The sequence below is a fragment of the Nothoprocta perdicaria genome, unplaced genomic scaffold (assembly GCF_003342845.1).
Source record: "Nothoprocta perdicaria isolate Ctin4 unplaced genomic scaffold, notPer1 scaffold_184, whole genome shotgun sequence".
Taxonomy (NCBI): Eukaryota; Metazoa; Chordata; class Aves; order Tinamiformes; family Tinamidae; genus Nothoprocta; species Nothoprocta perdicaria.
Genome location: NW_020455027.1, coordinates 615151 through 636285, shown reverse-complemented (window position 1 = coordinate 636285; position 21135 = coordinate 615151). Strand labels below are relative to the sequence as shown.

General features: G+C 38.2%; 1 protein-coding gene across 1 annotated transcript in view; it reads left to right on the top strand.

Annotated features, from left to right (window-relative positions):
- Positions 1 to 21135, top strand: part of KHDRBS2 (KH RNA binding domain containing, signal transduction associated 2) — a 293914-nt gene that overhangs the window by 97465 nt on the left and 175314 nt on the right. Inside the window, exon 4 of the mRNA XM_026036664.1 lies at positions 14512 to 14658. Within this exon, the coding sequence (XP_025892449.1) occupies positions 14512 to 14658 (147 nt within the window). The remainder of the gene's footprint in view (positions 1 to 14511; positions 14659 to 21135) is intronic.

Genomic DNA, 21135 nt, shown 5'->3' with positions numbered 1-21135 from the left:
TTCCCAGAACAGAATATTTTGATTTTCTAGTGCAGAAGACTGAATCTGAATTAAAGCACTTGCATGCTGTGCTTAGATTTTAAGAAGTGATAAAAATAGTGGGTGGCTGGCTCAAAAGATTTGTCATGGGTGGATTATAAAACTGGTTGGCAGGCGCAGGCTGCGTGTACTGGCAAATGTGATGGTTTATTTTAATTTAGACAATGTTTCTGCGACTTTGTGCTGTGGCCTAAACAGTGAATGATGCTCAGTGTCACACTTGTCATTTTTTTTGGACAGTGTTTGTGGTTTATAACGGTCTGTTTTGAGTCATCTTGAGTTTTCGGAAGGTTATAAAGCAAATGGAAATGCTGCAGATGTAGCAGTAGCACTTAGCACTTTATGACCTTGCGGTTGCTGAGGGATCTGTGCCCATTCACAGATTGAGGCAGTGGTTGAAGGTGACACCAGCCATGGCGTCGCTCCTCGGGCCTGCTCCGCGAGGCGGAGCCTCGGGCAGCCCCGGTCGCTGGGCCCAGGCCACAGCGCCCGGCCTTGGCAGGCAGCCCGTTTGATTCTATTCACTTTTTCTATCTGAGAATTGTGGAATTATAGAATCATAATGGTTGGAAAGGGCCTTCCAGACCATAAAGTCCAATCATAAACCACCACCACATCCCTAAGTGCCTCATCTACCCATTTATTGAACATGGTCAGGAACAGGGACTCCACCATTACCCYGGGCAGCCTGTTCCAATGCTTCACCACTCTTTTCATGTAGAAATTCTTCCTAATATCTAACCTGACCCTCCTCTGAAACATGTCACAAGAACAACAACCTTATCTGGCTCTAGGAGTTAAAACTGTTTCCTTTTCATTTTGTTAAAAAAGCATGCTCTGTCATCATGCTTTCTTCTTAGATCTTTCCATACTATTGTTGCTGCCATGGTTCATAAGGTAAAAAAAGAAAGCATGTTGGGCTTTAAGAAAGTTCACAAGTACTTTGATGAACTGTGCTGGCTTGGGGAAAAGGTTTCTCCCTGAACTTTATAGAAGAACCCACTGGATTCCTGAAGACGCAAACACTTGGCCAGTTGCTGATGTCTTACTGCCTGCTACATAGAAGAACAGCTTTTAAGCACAGATTTTCCAAGAGTTTTGTCATTTTAATTCAACCCATGGTTTGAGGCTATCATTTGAATAGTCCAGGATCATTGGTTGGTTACATTTATTTTCCATATTATCCATCCCAAAGTGGCGTTTAATTTCTCCTCTTACACGCTAGACTGCTACATTTGCTGATCTGTATTTCCACAGACACAGAAGAACACAATTTCATTTCTTTCCAGCAGAAATAATAGCTCTTCCCATTTGCCAGATGGTAAAGATTATTCTAATGAGAAATTTCCCCCAAATGAACGAAGGAAAAAGGCTTCTTCCTTTCCTTCCAGTCCCTGAGTGGTGAAGTGCTCTCTGCGAGATTGCAGGTGAAAGCCTGCCCAGCAGACCCCTTCCCTGCGCAGATTTGGAGGTGAGACAGTGGTGGCAGAAGTGCTAACGAAGGACGCGGTGTGCAAGAGAGAGCTGCAACAAGGACCGAGGAAGAGGGGCAATACCATGGGCTGGAGGAAGAAGAGGGAAAGGAGGCAGCAGGTCCTGGGTGGGACCTGGGAACTGAGGAAGAAAAAGCTGTGACCAGTGTGGCCCAGTTGCAGAAAAACGGGCAAGTATCAGCGAAGAAGGTAGCATGGTCTGATTACTACATGGGGATCTAAAGCTACTTTTTGTGTGCGTCTCAAGTGCTTCAAGTAATATAATATGAGCACAACTGTGTGTTTGCTCAAGCTGCCCAGGTGCTGAGCGGCTGACCTCTTCTTCTGTGACAGATTTAGAAATATTGAGTCTAAATTGCTAAGCCATTGCTGAGTAAGAATTTTAATTAATCAGCTATTAGTATGTGGTAGTTTTCCCACCGGTTGCAGAAGAAAGGTCAAAGTGGCAATACAGTGCAGCTTCTTCTCCTGGGTGTCTTCATCATTGTCAAAAACATCTGTAACTTATATAAAATGAAAATAAACCAAAAGGAGTTTCTGGAAGTTAGGCAAAACATCGCTCTTAAAATAATACCAGGATTTGTTGCCCAGTGCTGCTTTTGAAGTCTCCCACTGTTCCTGAATGGAAGGTAAACTGAGCTCGCCTGAAGCTGCTGGTGGTGCCGTCTCAACCACTGTGTCCAGTCTCATGGATTGGTACCTCAGTGTTTGTTTTCTGTGGCACCGGCAGGGTAACATCAAGGTCACTTGTACAATCCTTCAGTTTTCATCCTAATAAAACCAGTTAACACTTGAGTATGTATTTGAAGGAATGCTTCATATTCCTGCTCCTTCTGTTGCATTTGTTCAGAATAGTTTAAATGATGTCCGTAATCCTTCATCCAGTTTCAAAAGTGATGGCTAGCAGTCTTTATTTTTTTTCTAGGAGAGCTCCAGTACTTTTTTTTCTTTCTTAGGCTAAGAATTTTTCTAGAAGAATCCAAGCAGTACTAGGCCACTGCATGTTTTCATTTGTACAACAGCTAATTCTATTTTGATTACTTCTTTATTAGTATACTTGTGGCAGATGCAAAAAGGTATTTGGAAAATATTTAGATACACTGACAAAAAAAAAAAAAAAAAAAAAAGACATATCTCATCTGCATTTAGCTTCCCAATGTGTGATCTAGGTCCCTTTTCATCACTGAAGAAAAGCGATCACCTCTACAGAGCAAATCATCCAACTTACCTTCAACTCCTACCTCAGCATGACATGAGTCACCCTATAACAGTGCTGCGTCTTTCCAATGATGATAGCTCTGCATCACTAGTTAGGGTTAGGGTTATATATCTAGGTGCCCTATCTAGCTTTGGGACACCAGAGCTAGTAAAGAACAGAACTATTTAGCTATCCTGTAACTATCTTTTCAGACTCATGATTAGCAAGCCAGAAACGAGTTGGAAATGAACACTTACCGAGTGTAATGGGTCCGCAGAGGGCTTAAAACTTTCCCTCTTTGCTTGTGGCCAGTGGAAAAAAAAAACGAGATTCAAATGGAAAACTTAGCGAAAGAAGTTAAGTCTGGTAGGAGATGAAGGTTTTCTCAGTTTCTATGGGGTATGTATTCCTGTGTGATATACTTTTGATTTTGTTCTCCTACCTCCTTAGGAGAGAAGGGAAGAAAAGAAGGGAAACAGGATGATTTCAGCATTTAAAATCAGAATGTTTGAGGGTGCTCATAGAACAATAATAATAAAAAAGCCTTCATCTTTTGTCTCAAAGCTGTGGAGAAGATGTGTCATAAACAGGGCTGCTGCTCAATTTTATTTTATGTTCATTTGTACTAGTATTGAAAATGGGCAGCAAGGGAGACCACAGGTGCTAAAGCACTGAGGAACTAGAAAACAAATGTGATGTTTCATTTGAAGCCAGAGGCAGGTTACAGTGTTCCCAGGGAAAATCCTTTTAATAGAAGGAAATTTTGTGGTAAACGGCTGGTGACATTAGGCAGACTTGAATATAATTGGTTAATGTAATCTGCATATTTTATGATTATCTGAGATACGGCTAGTGAATAATGAGAGTTTTGCAACACTTAAAGCCTGTGCACAAGGTTATGTCTTCTTGCATAAATCTGGAAGCATAAAGGGGCTTGGAGAAGTGCTTTAAATTGCCAAGGATGAGCTGGATGATAAAACTTAAGTACAAAGTGAATATTAATTTTTAGTGCAGTAGAATTAGATGACTATTTGAAGGTTGCTGATATTTATCCTTTTCTGAAGTGCTCTGGTCTGCTATAAAGGGGATTTTTTAGTTATTTTACTCGTACAGTTTTGTATTTGCTTTGTATGTGATAGTGCAGCTACTGCCTTCTTGTTCAGGCGCAGGAGCGGTGGTGAGAGGTGTTGGAGGAGATGCTGTGTCTGCACTTAGGCACTAACATCTTGGCAAGGCCAGTTCGGCATCAGTGACCCCTTCAGCCCCACATAAGCTCCTCTCAAATGAATGCACAGCTGACATTTCCTTTGGAGCAATAAAAAAAAAAAAAAAAAAAAAACTTAGATTGTCAGACTTCCCAGGGGGAGCCTGTTGTTATCCACCGGGGTACTTTCTATTCCTTTCTGTGCCTTTCAGCCCAAGAATTGACAGCAGAAAGTATTTTGCAATCCACATCGTGAATATAACATGAAGAGATAACAAGAGCAGCTTTGAAATGGCATTTCTTCGGGAGGGATCCGGCGTGTGCTGTTTTGCAGCACAGCTTTGGTCACGCTGGACACGGCGTTCGCTCTCCCCTCAATGCAGGGGCACTCGTGAACAGCTTGATTAAGGCTGAGATTAGACCCTGGGACACCAGGATTTCTGTGTCCCTTGTCAACATGGCCAGTTTGCCTTTCAGGGGGGTACAGCTTCCTCATCTTTCTAGGTAAATAATTTCTTTAAAATGTTTTGGTTAGACATCCTGGAGTTCCCACTGGAGTCGCCCTCAATGTGTCCTGCCCAAAAGCTCATCACACCTTGGCCTAGTTCTCCCAATACAAACTTGTCAGGGCTTGGTAGAACTTCCTTTTTGCTTGTCCTTCAGCAGTGGAACCTCTGTGACCTCTGTGACTGGGACCTCTGTGTTATGTCACTCTCTCATGATTCAGAGCTCATGATTATCAGCCTTAAACTGTCTGGCCATGGAGTTGGATGTCACCTGAATTATCCATGGTCTCACTGCTACTACGGCTCATGAAAATGGGTGTTCTCGTGAATTGGTATTATAATTACTGTAATCGCTACTCATTAAAAAATTCAGTTTGCAGTCAGGCTCATTTATGGCTTATGTTGGACTAATCTACTGGCAGTTTTCAATTACTAGCAGATCAGAAAATGTGTTCTTCCTTCTTTGCAGCAGAGTCACCATCATAGCTGAGATGACCAAAAATCTATTCGCAAACTATTTTATTTGCATTCAGTAACTGTATGTCAGATAGAAAAATTATGATATATGGAATATCACTACAACATATTCATCTGTTAACTACTCATGACATTTTTTGTGAGAAATCATCCAAGAACTTGCACTGTCACTATAATTTATTTGGCTAAATGAATATAATGAAAGAAGATAGATTTCTGGATAAGACCTTATGGGAAAAAGTATTTTTTTTTCCTTTCAAATGGGGGTTTCTATTCTTTGTGAATATTTTGCAAAACAAAATCACATAAGGAAAGAAAAAGAAAGTGCAACCTGCAAAATCATGTGTGACTATGATATAAAATATAATTTGTAGAACATTAAAATTGCTGCTTGGAAAAAAAAAAAAGTATGTTTGTGATGAGAGTTCTACACATTGATAGATGTCCAGGATGTTTGATCTGTTTATTTCAAATAACTTTCAGAAGAAAACATAGTATTTTTGTGATTTCAGATATTCAAACAGTCTAGACTGTTTTCTTACCTCTAGACATAGAGTCCTTGCCCGTTCTTTAAGGCCCTTTCCCTCCTTCACTCCGTCTCATGTGACAGTTTCTCTCCGTTGCTGCAGTTTCAGCATCACTGCATGAAAACTAAGGCTGTATGGAACATAGTTGGTGTTTGGACCCTCAAAGTCATTTGCTACTTTCATTTTCCAAGTTGTGGTTCTTCAGGGAATGGCTTTATTAAATAAATGTGTGCTGAGTTGAAGGAAAAGGGACTTAATAATGTTGGGCATTTGAATGCTGGAACCATCCCTGTAGACACTGTGACAATCAGGGAAAATTCCCTTTCTCTTCCACCTCCAATAACCATTATGTGCCAGCAAAATTTCATCTGAATTCCATTCATAAGGAAGCATCCCAAGGGATGGAAAAAGCCTTGTGGAATATGTCTTTGGATATGCACTTATCAAAAGCTTTATGTTGCACCCATCTCAATAAAAAATGGAGTTTGAAAGCACCCAGGGGAAGCAATGGCTGCTGCAGATGCAAGATTTTCCTTTATGTTTGCTTGGAGAAAGACCTTATATTCATAGTGCCATTACATTTCAACCTGGAAACCTCCTCAGAGATGGAGATACCCCAATAACAGGCAGTGCAGAGTCAGTGTGCACCTTGATCCTAGTTCTGTAGCCTGCTCCTGCACCCTAGACATGCATCAGAGATGCAACGTTGTCACTCCAGGGCCTGGTCTCATGTGCGGGATGGCCCCGTGGCTGCCACCTAAGGAGGGGAGGAAGCAATTCCCGAAACACAGGATGGTTGAGGTTGGAAGGGACCTCTAGAGATCATCTAATCCAACCCTCCTGCTCCAGCAGGGACACCCAGAGCGCGGCGCACAGGGTGCATCCAATTCCTGAACTACAGTGGAAAGTGGCTGTAAATATCTCTGCTCTCCTCTCCTGGCTGTGGTTATAACAAGCAGTCAGACCGGCTGAGATGTTGCACTGCTTTCAGGATGAGCCTGATACTCATAATACTACATTGAGTATTGATGAATATATACATTTGTGTGTGTGTGTGTGTGTGTGTGTATTTTTTTCATTTATCTATAATCATCCTTTTCATCTCAACCTTTTATGATTCTTGAATCATAAAAATGAATATTTTTTTTTTCTTTTGAGGCAACAGAACATTTTTCTATTCAGGATGAGGGAATGGTGCAGATCTTACAAGGGCATGTGCTGTTTTCTGTTTCATTTCTTTTCCTTTCTTAATACTTTATTCTTGTATTTCTCTATTCTTAACAGAGATTGTCCTTTTGATTGCTGTTGCACACTGAACTCATTATTTCTGTAAAACAGTCTATAATTTCAAGACCTCTCTCCTGAAATAACCTATTTAGAGCCTTTTATTATATGCATAGAGCAGGGTTTGTTTTTGTTTTTTTTAATCACTTCTGCACTTTTATCACTGCTCAACTCATTTTCCAGAGAACAGTTTGACATAACACATCCCCCAGTGGCTCTTGTGGGATTCCTGTAGCTGCTGCCCTAAAATGAACGACCCTTTCTTAACCTCGGGGCTGCACAGCTTGGTGAGCACTCGCTCTGCAACCACATTGTGGATAAAGGCAGCAGCTCTGCTCTTTTATTCAGGAGGAGTGTGACCACACCATCTATCTTATTATTAAGCCCCTCACTAGTTTAGGAATGCCAAAGAAGCTTAACTATGAAATAAGCATCAGATTTCTTTATCCGTAGCAAGGCAGTGCTGGTCGGACACTTCTCTGTCTGAGGAACAGCACTGCTGGCAGTTGCGATATCTACATATTTCTAAGCTGTAAGTAGAAATTTAGATGGACTGAATGTGGGTGTTAGGGTCTAAATCACTCCCGGATCCTGGGCATTTAAGTTCTTTTGTAGCTATAAATCAAATGTGTAGGTTTTGCAGTTAGATCAGGCAGGGCTTGGAGTATCAATTTATATAGACAGCTATGATGATAGCAGTTAGGCACCAAAGTTATGCTTAAGTGCTTTAGTGGCCTTATCCTGTGGGTCTGTATGTGGAGAAGCCTCCTTCATCAGATGGATAGAGTTATCTTTACGTGTGTACTTAATTTTTCATCATGAAATTGGAGTTAAATATGTGATTAAATGAAATCCCAGAGACACTTCAGCCTGCTTCATACTCAAAGGGTACACAGCAGAGAGAAGCTCTGTGCTGACTGACCTTTGGGTATATAATGCAATTTTTTTCATTATGCTTACACATAAGGCATGGATTTTTCCTTCTAAATAAATTTAAGATAGGAGTGTTATATCTACTAATTCCTTCATGTGACCAAAACCAAACTCTTCAAAGTACTTGACTACTGCACAACTGAAGTTCATTTATGCTTCARTTTGAAAATATAATATAAAGCATAGCAAAAGAATTCATTTAGGACTTTGGGAACTTAAAACACATAATTTCACATAAACCACTCATACTTACATACGGACATCTGTCCACAAATCTTATGATATAAATAATTCTGTCTCTGTATTCACTGAGGGGAAAATTGCATTCTTACAGGACCAGTAAAAATAATGGTGAAGTAATTGCATAGAAGATAAAAAAATGAGGACATTAGTGTTTAATTTAAAATATATGTATATTTCATTTTTGTATATTTGAACTGGCAAATATTGTTCTGCTGATTAAATACAGCTTTGGGGAGCACTGTGTATACTTCGTAGAGTTCAAAATGAATGTTTCCAGGATAATTAAGTATTGAATATATTTTTAAAATCTCCTATTATTATTGGTGTATAAAACCTTTCAAATTGTTAACATAAATGCAAGTAATCTTCTTTTTGAGATAAATCAGGAAGTTTATCATCGGCCAGCTTGTTGGATTATCTGAAATATTAGTACAACTTTCTAGTCTAACATTTTTGTGACATTAAGGTGACTGTTTAGCTTTTCTGTCTCTGGAAAAAAGGGGAGTTAAATTTATTAAAAAAAATGTGGCTCAATACACAATGAAATAAATAGAGCTAGACAGATGTAATAGAAGTAGTAAGATGATTTCAGAAAAGCGACAATGATAGCAGAGGAAAAGAAAATGTTTCCTCCAACCATTCTATGTCTCCAAACAAATCTGGGTCTATTTTGCTCTGAAGAATCTTCTTTTTTTTTGTGCCACAGGCTCATTACTTCATTTTAACAAACTTATATAAGCTTACTTATAAGTAAGCTTATAAAATTCTTATAGTGTCATCTGTCATCATAACATATCTCTAGTGTTCTCTTAGCTTCTTTTTTTTTTTTTTAATCAGTAAATTAACTGTGTTTATTGTTTTCAACATACTCATTTAACCCCTCTAGGCATCACTAACGTGTTGAACAGGTTGGTTGGGCAAAATCCTCTGAAATACCAAGAGCCTCTTCTGAAAGGGATGGCGAGGCCTGGGAGCAGAGCCCGGGCTCATCGGAGCTGGTTGCTCTGTGCGGATTCGCATCCTGCGCTCAACCTCCAGCCATCACCACCTGCCTTTCCGTACAGCCCGGATCAATTTTTATACCCTCAGATTGGCACGAGGCCGACTGACGTCTTTTATTTCTGAAACCTGCCTCCCTGAGTTGCCAAATGAATATGAAACTAGCAGATCTCTTCTGGCTTGTGTATTTACATTGAGAATTAGACATTTGTAGCTCTTTATGTGGGAGTATTTTTCAAACCATCTCATCAATGGCAGTGAGTAATTTATGTTTTCTTGTGGCTAGCACTTGTTGTCTTGTAGCCAGTAAAAACGGTGTTGCCATCATTTGTGGCAGGCCATGGGCTTTGTGTGAAGCTGGTGGCACAGCCCTGGGGCCCTGCTAGGCTGGGTCAGGACCTGCCTCCCTTTGCCTGCACCTTTAGTTTCCTTTCTTCAGTTCTAATAAGGGGTGATTATTACCCATGTTGTTTTAACTTTTGTTAGATTGGTGTAATTGTGGTGTAACACTATTAGATATTTGTTACTAACAGATAGCAATAGTAAACAGTCCTTCTGTGTAGGATGGGCTATCTAGAACCATAGACCCAAGCCATAGGGGAGTGTGGGCATGGGAAGACAGCAGAGGCCTTGAAAGCAGAGACCCAGGATGAACTGGAAGAGCAATAAGCAGGACAAGAAACAACTCACCAAGGCCACCTGCTGGTGACTAAAGTAATGCAACTTTGGGGCCTCAAACCAGCCCATTTTGAGGGTAATAAAGACAACAGGTATCCAGTGTATATAAAACTAAACATATACAGTGCATGTTATGTGACATAGATTTGAAAAGCTTTTTAGTGTGTCTAAAAATTACCCTAATTGCTTCTTAGAGAGAGGAAGAAATTATCAATATCTTCTTGTACACTTCTTGCAGCAAAGGTCTCCAGGCACCACCACCAGACTCATCCCCCTCGCCCAGACCAAAGCCATAAACGTCAGTGCCCCAGAGGGCAGTGCGGAGGTGAACGCAGCAAACACCAGAAAGGGACAGACACACACACAAAAATAATATGTYGATGCTGGTTCACCTTCATATGCAGTTTGAACTACAAGATTTAACATGGTTGGGCCAGGTTACTCATAATTCTTTGATGAGACTTTAAAGATTTTATTTAGACAAAATAGTAATTTTAGGCTCAGCATATAATATGTTTTCCTTTTGCCCAAAATAAGAGTGTAACAGCTTGGCGGGAGTTCAGACAACCTATTTTGCAACTTGGATGCAACAAATTGGTAATTAGCCTCTCATAAATCACAATATGACATTTTGCACTCACATGAATTAAGGCCAAGTCTTCTTCCTGGCACTGAACGCTCCCTGAGTACAGTGCTGTCCAGATTAGGCTACAGCTTTTAAGGTGAAAATAATCTGTGTAAGAAGCATGTTTAGGTATTGTAATTGCACATTTCTTAAGGATCTTTAATGCRTAAGTTTTTCAAACTTTTTATCGATACTCATATATTATACTCACTGAATACATAACACAATAGGTTTGAACTTTGTCTTTGCACTAACAGCTCTTGTTCTAACAGGTAATTTGTGCATGGATTACTAGTTGGTTATAGTCATTGGTTGGAGCTTGAATTTTGGAACAATCTGTCCCTTTAATATGTCAACCTTTCTCCAAGACATTTTATTTCCTTTGAATTGAATTTGTATTTTTTRCTCATTTAACATTCATTCCAGCTGTTTGGGCTCTTCCAATAGCTATTAAGTGATCATATTATGTCCATATTCTGCTACTGATCTCTCTTTGTCTTCTTTCTCACCTGCCTGAACAAAAATATAATCTAGGAACCACTTAATACCTCTTTGCCACTAAAATGTTGTTGCATTTCATTATGAATTATATCAGGAGATAAATAGTAGTAGAGACCGTATTGCAGAAGGCAGTGCTGAATGTACCCAAGTCTCTGCTCCGTTTGACCCAAGTAACAACTAGAGCTTTAGCGACTCACCAAGTCTAGAAAAACAACTGTTGACATCTGTATCCCCACAAAATTACTCTTTGATAAGCAGTGTTCTGGTTTACATACTTATATTTAGTTACATTTTGTCTCTATCTGACTGCAAGTGTGGTAAATGGATACCCTTTCTTCTAGCTCTGCAGTGTGAGTTCTCAAATACTGAGCAAAGGAAAAAAAAAAAAAAAAAAAAAAAAAAGCAAGAATCGAGGGATGCCTAAGCTCTTCTAATTTTATTCTATATTTCACTGAGAACTACTCTCTCATAGGTGCTCAGGTCATTCCTCAGATTATGATTTTTGTTCTCTCCAGTGAATATTGTTTCCTGATAAGACCTAGAACCTAATAGCTTTTTAACCCCAAAATAGTCACCAATGATAATTCATATCTGTTCTGTTCTGCTTCCTATCAAGTATTCCTATCTTGCATTTAGTTCACTCACTGTTTTTACTAGTGTCAGTGTTACAGACATCATCCTGTGTTTTACATTTGTGTTCAGATTAAAAATCAATAGTTTTGCATTTGTCAAACTGCATGCTCATTAATTTTCTGCTGTAGCATTGCCCATTGATCCTATGAAGAATACCTCTGGAGCAACAGCACTGTGATTATCACCTTTGTCTGTGCTGTGCACTATTCTTCTATTTGGAAATTCTTATATTCTCATATCTTGCAAGATACGAAACCTACTACAGGTCTGGTAGTGTTCTTCAAATACCCGTTGTTGCTTTTTATTGCTGTATTTGTTACAACAGTGGGAGCTTCATGTGCTGTATTCAGGAACTACCTCGCCACACAAATCCTGCTTCAGATCTCTCTTAGGTTACTCTTGAATTTTCTGTCATTTCCATTTTATCAGGATACTTTCTCTTCATCAGCCTGGACTGTGTAATTTTGTTTGCTGTGCAAATTCCATTTATTCTGTCAAGTTCCTTCCAGTAGTTTTATTGGAGTATTTTGGTCTAGGTCTAGTCAGAAATTACTCAGGACACATCCTTTTAAATTTATAAGACTGCTTTCTCATGCACAGATGATTCATCCTCTTTCTTGCCCGTTGKGTTTGTATCCCTCATGCACTTCACTTTTGCAGAGGTCAGTACTCCTCAGATTTACAATTAATTCTCTTCATTAATTATTTGCCCTCCCTCCTCTACAATTAGTTATATTTGCCCTGCTTTATTGAACTGGAAATTATAAAACACAGGTGTTTAAAAATATCTCTTGTTTTTTATGAGCAAGTGGACTAAGGACACCAGCATCAGGTTAAGGGCAGGTGAACTACAATATTGCTTGACAAATTTGAGGGCGATAGGTGAGGATAAAGGCAGTCTARTGCAGGCTGAGGTTATAGCATATAATGCTGTTTGCTTTGAAGTTTGAAGTGAACTGGCATGCAGGAGGGAGTGTATGAGGATGAGGACTCGGGGTAATTGCTCTCTAGAGGGTGGTGTGGGTTTCTGGTGCTGGGCTGTACCTGGAGTGCAGTTAAACAGCATCATCCCATGGCAAGAAACAGGGGAACCAGAGGGTAAGTGCTAAAGGAAATTGCTGTTGCTGATCCAGAAGCCCAGAGATTCTGTTTCATTTGCTGTATAAATCAACTCTGGCCAGGTCCTAGGAGTCAGCAGGAAGTAAACACCCCTGAAATGCTACATATATACAGTGCTAGAATGGTAAATATACATCGTGTGGATGTCAAGTCCTTTAACTCTATGTGCTCCAGGGTGTCCACCAGTCTTTAGGTGCCTCCACAAAGAATGTCAAGAATCTTACTGCCCTACGCTGCTATTTCTAACTGTAGAAACAGAAATAGAATAATCATAGAAAAGGCATGTTCCAAACCTAGGAAGAAAGTTATAAAATGATGGATTTAGGAATTCTTGTGCTTGCTGAGAGAATAAAGGGGAAACCTTGTAACCACTGTTATCACCTTACAAGCTGGCTTTCTGAGACAGAGGTATATATTGTTAAAGTGTTACTGTTACTCATTAAAATAGGAAGATAAATATTATTTTTACTTTTTCTATATTTGTAAGAAAGGTCAATTTATATTTCTTGCCACATTTCTTGGTAGTTTTGTCCTAAAAGACAATTTTGGACTTTTTGGACACTTTTTAGTGTTTATTTTAGGAAATATACAGTATGAAGCAGTATGAAAGAAATTTGGAGAARTTACTGAGTTGAAAATTTACAATTATAAAATTTAATTCCATTCAAACACCAGATATCAAATTATTCTAAAACCTGAATTCTGTATTTTCAACATTTAAACTGAAATTTTTGCATCACAATGATTGAATTATGATTTTTATCATAATCTCTAAAATTATGTCTTAATGTGGAGTAAGATCAAGGATTTTGGAGCTAGAGCATGTTACTGTTGTATTTTCTTTGRAAAATCAGAAAGACTGTATGTTTACTGTAGTTAAAAAGAACTATGTGCATATTGGTTTAAGCATGGCACTGCAGATACTTTTGATGTTAAGCAATGGTCTAAGTCAGGCAAGGCTAAAACAATGTAAAGTAAGTTAATGTGTAATTGTTCTAAGTTACTAAAAATTATCATGAGTTATGATTTTGGTGTCTTAGATATCAAAATGTTGATAAAGAATTATTGTAGTATGAACTAAGAAGCTATAACTTCTTAGCCAGTTTTAAACTAATGAGTTTGTTTCTTTCTCTGAAATTATGTTTTCAGCTTATCAAATGAGGACATATATATGTATATTTTCTTAAAAATTGCATTTCTAAAAATATTTCTGACAATAGAATTTTCAAATCAGCATTACTTCCAGCATTTCTCATTGCTGTTATATAACACTGACATAAAATTTGCATTATGTTGCTATAGCCAATAGCATTARCATGATCACTGCTTTATATCCTTGCTTTTTATGCAGGTGTAACTACTATGACTATATACTACAATTTACATTCACCATCTCAGAGCCTTGTAGAAAAAGCAGATGGAAGTTTCAGAACATTCCTTTGATGTGAAGTAGGATGATTAGGCTTATGATATAGATAGAAAATTGGGACACAAAGACAGTATGATAAAGCTAGGTGAGGTAAATCASTGTCTTAAATGGAGTACACAAGTTTGCATAGGTAACCTGTACCCAAACTGGTAAAGAAATTCTGACCTCAGGACTCCAGTAGAAGTCTAAGGGCATGTTTTAAAATGAACTAAAATGTACAGCCCGAAGGTATTCATTAAACAATTCATTTGAACTTAGAAACAGTATTGTATGCTAAAATGCCCCAAAGTGAGCTACTGTTTATTTTATTTTTTTGTGAACAGCTATGATTGAATCAGCTTTATACAGTTCTCACATTATGGAGTTAATCTTTCACTACTCATTTCTGGAGTATTTAGCATTTTCCACTGTGCTGATTAAAATCTCTTGTAGATGATAATTATGCAGGATTTATCATTCAAGCACTCAAAATTATTTTAAATCTTTAAGTGGCTGGTGCTGGATTTATTTTTCAAGGGATTTAAAAGTCTTCTTATATTATGTCCTTTCGTCATGTTTTGTGAAAATGCCAAATCAATATAGAATTAGTAGATCTTTGTTTCTAAGAATTTTTTTTTTCATAGGAAGAAGAACTAAGGAAAAGTGGAGAAGCCAAATATGCACACTTGAGTGACGAGCTTCATGTATTAATTGAAGTATTTGCTCCACCTGGGGAAGCGTATTCTCGTATGAGTCATGCCTTGGAAGAAATAAAAAAATTCCTCGTTCCTGTAAGTAGCTTATAGCATCCTTCTCTGTGTGCGCTTCTCTTTTCTTTACACACCTGTATAGCTCATGCAAAATAATTTACTGTGTTTGAGATTTATCTCAGGGAAATGCTGAACAGTCATCTGTTGTCACAGTGATATCTTCCACATTTTTTCTCATTCTTTTTGTCATTGCTTTCTTTTCTAGGTTTTTGGAAGAGTTGATTTACTTATTTTTCTATTTGCAAACCTTTGTCATTACTGTGGGAATACACATCCAAGATTTTTGAATTTTTAGATTTGTAAAAGCATTAGAGCATGCAAGTAATGTGTATAAATATCTAACTAAATAAGTTAATGAATTTTATGTGAGGACAACAKCGCAACCAAACAATTTCTCGTCACCATTTTTCTAAACTGACCRTTCCAGTTTATGCAGTTAGTCCTGTTAGCAGTACTCAGTTAATGAGGGAAGTACATATGTAGAGGGAAGTATTTAGATATTTTCTAAAGCTGTGAAACTTAAATAACATTCAAAATGCTTTGAAACAGAAGAAATATAAAATGGAATAAGATTCTCTTAATTTCTGATTTTACTGAACATACCACTTTATGAATTAGCTTACCTTTACCTCTATTGATTTTTCTTAAATCCATACTTTCCATTTTCTCTCTAAAACTTTTTTTCTCCAAAATTATTCAGTATTCCATGATATTTTATACTATAGATTTATTCAGTACTTAAACATATGTAYACTAAATAGTAAATAAAGTTTGTATTGTGTAACAGAAGGAAATGAGTTACAGTTTGAGGTCGGTCCTAAGTCTGTAGAGCATCCTGAACACGTTCAGAATTTGCATTCCTACAAAACAATACAAAACAGTAGTTYATTTCTATCTGTAGTAAACAAATCAAATGCAATAAATCAGATTTCTTAATAATGATGGAATGGCTATTAATACCTTTTGATCGTATGTAATATGAAGCAAAGATCAAAAGTGCTCAGAGAAAGAATATATGTATTCACATGACAGAATCTACACCTCTTACTAGGTGTAGAAGGGGAGGTAAGAAGAATGCCCTACAGGTACAATATTTAAATACAGTCTTTAAAATATTACATATTAAACATTTTTAAGAACAGGAGTAACTTCCGTGCCCTAATTATATTTCCATTTTAAGAAAACAAATAAAAATACATTGCATAAAATATTCTTWTATGGRGAAGTGAGGTGAGAAGTCATTTGATTTGTGATTTTTGATTCAGGGATGAACATACAGTAAGGAACAGAATCAGGTCGCACTGATAATCCTGGCAGCATATTGTGGAATGGCATTTTGGCTGCAGGTAAATGGCAAGGATCTGCCAAACCAGAGCACTGAAGAAAAATTGCTAAATAAATCACAGGTTCCTGAAAAAAACATAATATTGTAGCTGTGAATGGTAATAGAGCCGCTTACAAAGATTGGCAGTACTTTTCCTTTGGATAACCCTATTTCCACTTTGCAAAATTTAACCTGTATGTGAGATTCTCTATGGAAGGTACCTGTTTAAAGGTAGCTTTCTATGTCCTTTTGTTCTGAAAAAGAGCCTATCCCATCTTAATGTTGTGTAGTCACAATGGTGTCTATTCCTAAGTGCCCTKGATTTCTAATATCCATTATGTATTTTATCGAGCCTGAGAAAATCTATTCTGAATGAATGTGGGAAAGAGTAGTATCAAGAGAGTAGAATTAAAATTTGTGGTGTTTTACTGTCCTAAATACTCAGAATCTGCACAAACACACATCTTGTGTGACATAATTGTTTATTGATAAGATTACATTTATTTTCCAATGTAAACACCGGAGAAAATATAAAAATCAGGTTCTTTATTATAAGATTTTGAACTTGCTTGCCAGTAGCAATAATCACTCCAAACMTGTACTGATAATAATCACTCCAAACATACTTTATGACTTGCTTATTAGTTTTATCCCCTTGCTGCATCAATTCAGATTTATAATGATTTACAAAGCAATTATTAACTGACTAGTTACAACATATATTAAGGTGTTTACACACAAAAAGCTTACACCAAGTAGTTTTATTTTTGTTCCATCTTTATAGCATATCTTCAATATGTTTTATWTTTTTTTTATTGCTTCTAAGGCCTTATTTATTGCAACACTGAATATTGCATTATAGGAATGAAGGAACAGAACATAACATTTTTATCTATATAAAATCAAGAATGTGCCATTCTACAAATGAGGTTTCACATTGCTAATGATATATTTAAAAAAAAAAAAAGTAAGAGAACTATTGTCCACAGCAATTACAGAGACTGACTGCATATGCAAGATGGAGGACTGATAATAAATCTGTAGTTTTAACAACAAATATTTTACATGTAAAATGTAAAAGTTTTATGTTTACATTTTACATTTTTATAATAAAATGTAAGATTTTACATATAAAATGTAAAAATGCCTAAAAACATAATAATAATAGGAGAAGAGAGGAATATGTAATAGGAATGAAGAAAAAGAGAATAAAAGCTGAATAATTTATTAACTTAAGAAAAATTCTCTAAACAAGTACTTTTTATTAAATGCAATTACTTCGCTCTTGCCCAGGAATGGTAGTAAGACTTCTACCAGTTGGGGTTTCACCTCAGTTTTGGAAATGGGGAAGAGCCTCTTCAGCTTAGTCTGTGTGAGAGCCACACTTAGGGCTTCTCTTCTACCAAGCAGATAAGATAGATTTTGCAACTTAAACTTGATTTTGCGACTTAACTGGATCTTTRTTTCTTGGGTTTTTTTTCTGTTTATTTTTTCTACACCACTTTGACRGTCTCTGGGACTGTCTGGGACTTATCTTTCATTATGTTCTAATACTTAACTCTCAATCTGAAATTTGGATTTGATGAGTCACATGAATATGACAGCCTGGAAGAGCCAGGATTGAGTTAATGGGATTGATACCTGAAATGCAGCTGCCTGCTATGAGGCCAAAAAATGCTCTTTACAGCCTAGGTTTTAAGGTAAAGTTCAAGTTGGAACAGGGATATTGGTAAGGAAATGGGTATTCAGGTGATGTGTGTTATCCAGAATTAACTCCCCAGGAAATGGGGAAATGCCTGGAGAAGAGAAGGCTGAGAGGGGATCTGATCAATATGTATAAGTACCTAAAGGGGGAATGTAGGGAGGAAGGGGCCAAGCTCTTCTCAGTGGTGTCCAGCGATAGGACAAGGGACAATGGGTACAAGTTGCAACAATGGTAGTTCCATCTCCGTATGAGGGAGAACTTTTCCCTGGAACAGGCTGCCCAGGGAGGTTGTGGAGTCTCCTTCTCTGGAGATCTTGCAAACCCACCTGGATGTCGCCCTGTGCRCCATGCTCTGGGTGTCCCTGCTGGAGCAGGGCGGTTGGACTAGGTGATTTCTAGAGGTCCCTTCCAACCTCAACCATTCTGTGATTYTGTGAAATACAAGCAGGAGGGACAAAGGATTTGTGGGAGGGTTTTTTTGGGCAAGGGTTTTTTTGGAGCCCACAGAGCAATATTCACAGAGCAAGACTGTGGTCGGGCAGCCCTGTGTTTGAGGAGCCGCCGGGGGCTCGGGGCCGGCGGGATGGAAGATGGGATCCAAGGGGGAGGCCGCCACGGGCCCAGCTCTCGGGTCAGGGCTGCCGAAGCCAACGTGGCGCTGAAGCTGCTGTTGTGTCCTGAGGCCTCAACTAGGAACCAGGGCAGTGAAGTACATGGAGAGAGGCTTACAAGGGCCAATATGGGAAAAGTCTCTTCCAGCTCTTTTGACTTAAAAAGGTGCATACCTAGTAAATCTGGTATTTCGTTGTTTGTTAATAATAAAACAATCTTTACAACATCAAATTTGATCACCTTGCCCTGGCTTTATATGTGCTAAGCAATTGCTCATTTCCATGTACTAAAGGAGTATACCATCGTCAAGATTTCTCTGCTTCTGAACACAAAATCTCCTCTGAAAATCCTCATTGATGTAAACATTGCACTTTTATATGAGATAGCTGGCATCCTTGGGAGTGGGGAGGAAAAGAGCTCCTGAGCACTCAGTTTATGTGTGAGTGCTCTGTAATGGTGGCAATTATGTAGAGGACGGGTTGCAGCTGCTGCACCAGGGCCACTTAAAATACTGTTTACAAGAGTGTGATCAGATATTGGACCAACTGCCAATTTAAGAGCTACTGCTCAGATTATTTGGCCGCATATCTTCTTCTGGCCCATTATATTTGGTTTGAAATTGATGCTTCTTGGCAACAGAGGTGGAAGTAAACACATTTACTGTGGGTCTGTTGATGGTGATCAGTTGTGCTCCTGTGACTGTATTTTCTGGATGTCTGTACTGGATTGGATCCATCAGGAGAGGYAGGATGGTGCTTCCCACGTTCTGGTGGGATATTGGTGGCACTGTGATGCTGATCTGCCCAGATGGGCATTTCTGCACATGCAACGTAACTTCCAATCCTTTTATTTTATCTTTCTTGATTACTTTGATAAAAATGTTTTCCTTCTCAGTAACTTCATGATCCAGCTTTAACATCCTCTCCTAAGTCTTCCTATCTAATGATGCAAAGTTGCCGAAGAAAAAGAGCCTTTCAGCAAAGTTACTGAAATTCAGTAGTTTACTGARAAAAGTTACTGAATTCAGACTGGAAGTTACCCGTACCCATGGCTGGCATAAAAAAAAAAAAAAAAAGACATTGGGGGAAACTGAAAGCAGACTCTGGTATCAGTATATTTTAACAGGAATAGATAAATGATTTATGCAGTATTGTGCTGGCTGTATTGCAGTGTATATAGCCTGCAGTAACAATACCTTGTTTTAACCCCAACAAATATATGTAGGAATAAGGCATTTTTGCATGTATTTTTCATTGTTTTTCTGTGCTACGGTATCAAATGTCCATTTACATATTATTTAACACTCATGGTTTTCTAATCTTCCTTTTGTTTCTAAACTGACTATATTATTTTTTTTTTTATTATTATTTTTGGTCCTTTTGTCCTGTTTCAAAGGTATCTCAGCAGCACAGTATTTCCCTGTGACAGTGAGCAGTGGCATGCTCCATTTCTGAGAACAGAGACCTTCTTAAAAGTAAATAATTTATACTTACACATTCCTCAAAGGTATTTGCAGAATCATTAAAGAAATTATTTAAAAACTATGATAAGAAAGTCATTCCAGCAACTGCWTCGCTTTTGTCAGGAATTCTCTGTTTGCAATTCAACTTCTCTGGCATTTTACATACATGCAAGTTTGGATAATCAACAAAAGAAATTGTAGAGCGTTTTGTCAAGGCCTAAGAGTATATATATAATATATATAACTTTGCATCATTTATTTTTTCCTAAAGATTATTCATATAAGATAGTTTGAGTTGGTATGGTATGTTCAAAACACAACACAAAACTCAAGAAAAATTAAAACTCAGGAGAGTTTTAATAATTTGCAGTAGTCTRCTTCTTCTGAACTATGGAGGTTTTCTGAAATACTTCACTGGTTAATCGAAGAGCATGCTCTGAACCATTACACTAGATGCATAGTTTAGATCACTCATTTTAATGGCAGAAAAAAACAAACGAATATGATGGTTATACCTCAAGGTGGAGAGGTTTACTACAGGAAACAGATGCTAAATATTAATGGTCTTCTTTGAGTTAAAAATTAAACACCGCCATTTCTCAGCTGACTGACCTTCTATTTGCTTACTGGCATACAGTATAAACTAGTGATGTTAGTGGTGCCATGTGAAAGGGGGAACAAAACCAAGAGCATATAGTACTTACCATGGTTGATAGAACAACTGCTGGATGCCCTTTCTGCAAGTGTCTGAATGTGTGTCGTGATGAGCCCCTTGCTTGGTTGCCTACAGACCAGCAAATATTGCTCCATTAGCTGCTTCCAGGCAACTCCATCTTAACCCTGCCTTTCTTTTAAGGGTAGACGCATGTGTTATAAGTGGATTAAGATGTTTTTAGATATTCTAGAGGCATATTTAGTCTGTGAAAGCAGTCCCTTGGTGATCTTTCTCTTGACACCCAAAGGAATTAATATAAAAGTTGCATTCTTAGTGCTACAGCCAGCCCTCTGTTTTGCCTTTGAGATTAACCAAAGTGAGGGAGTTACATCAGTTGTTAATGTGAGCACAGTCCTGAGGCAGGACTGTGGTTTAAAGAAGCATTTACAGCCTGTTTGGCGTGTCTCTAGTCTGAAGCAACTACACTGCTTGCCTTTACTTGCTTGCTGTTCCTGGGGTAGCTTTTCCCCAGTGATCATAGAATCATAGAATGCCGAAGGTTGGAAGGGACCTCAGAGGTCATCGAGTCCAACCCCCCTGCTCACGCAGGGTCACCTAGAGCACRTGCCACAGGGCTGCATCCAAGCGGGTTTTAAAGATCTCCAAAGAAGGAGACTCCACAACCTCTCTGGGCAGCCTGTTCCAGTGCTTTGTCACCCTCACAGTGAAGAAATGCTTCC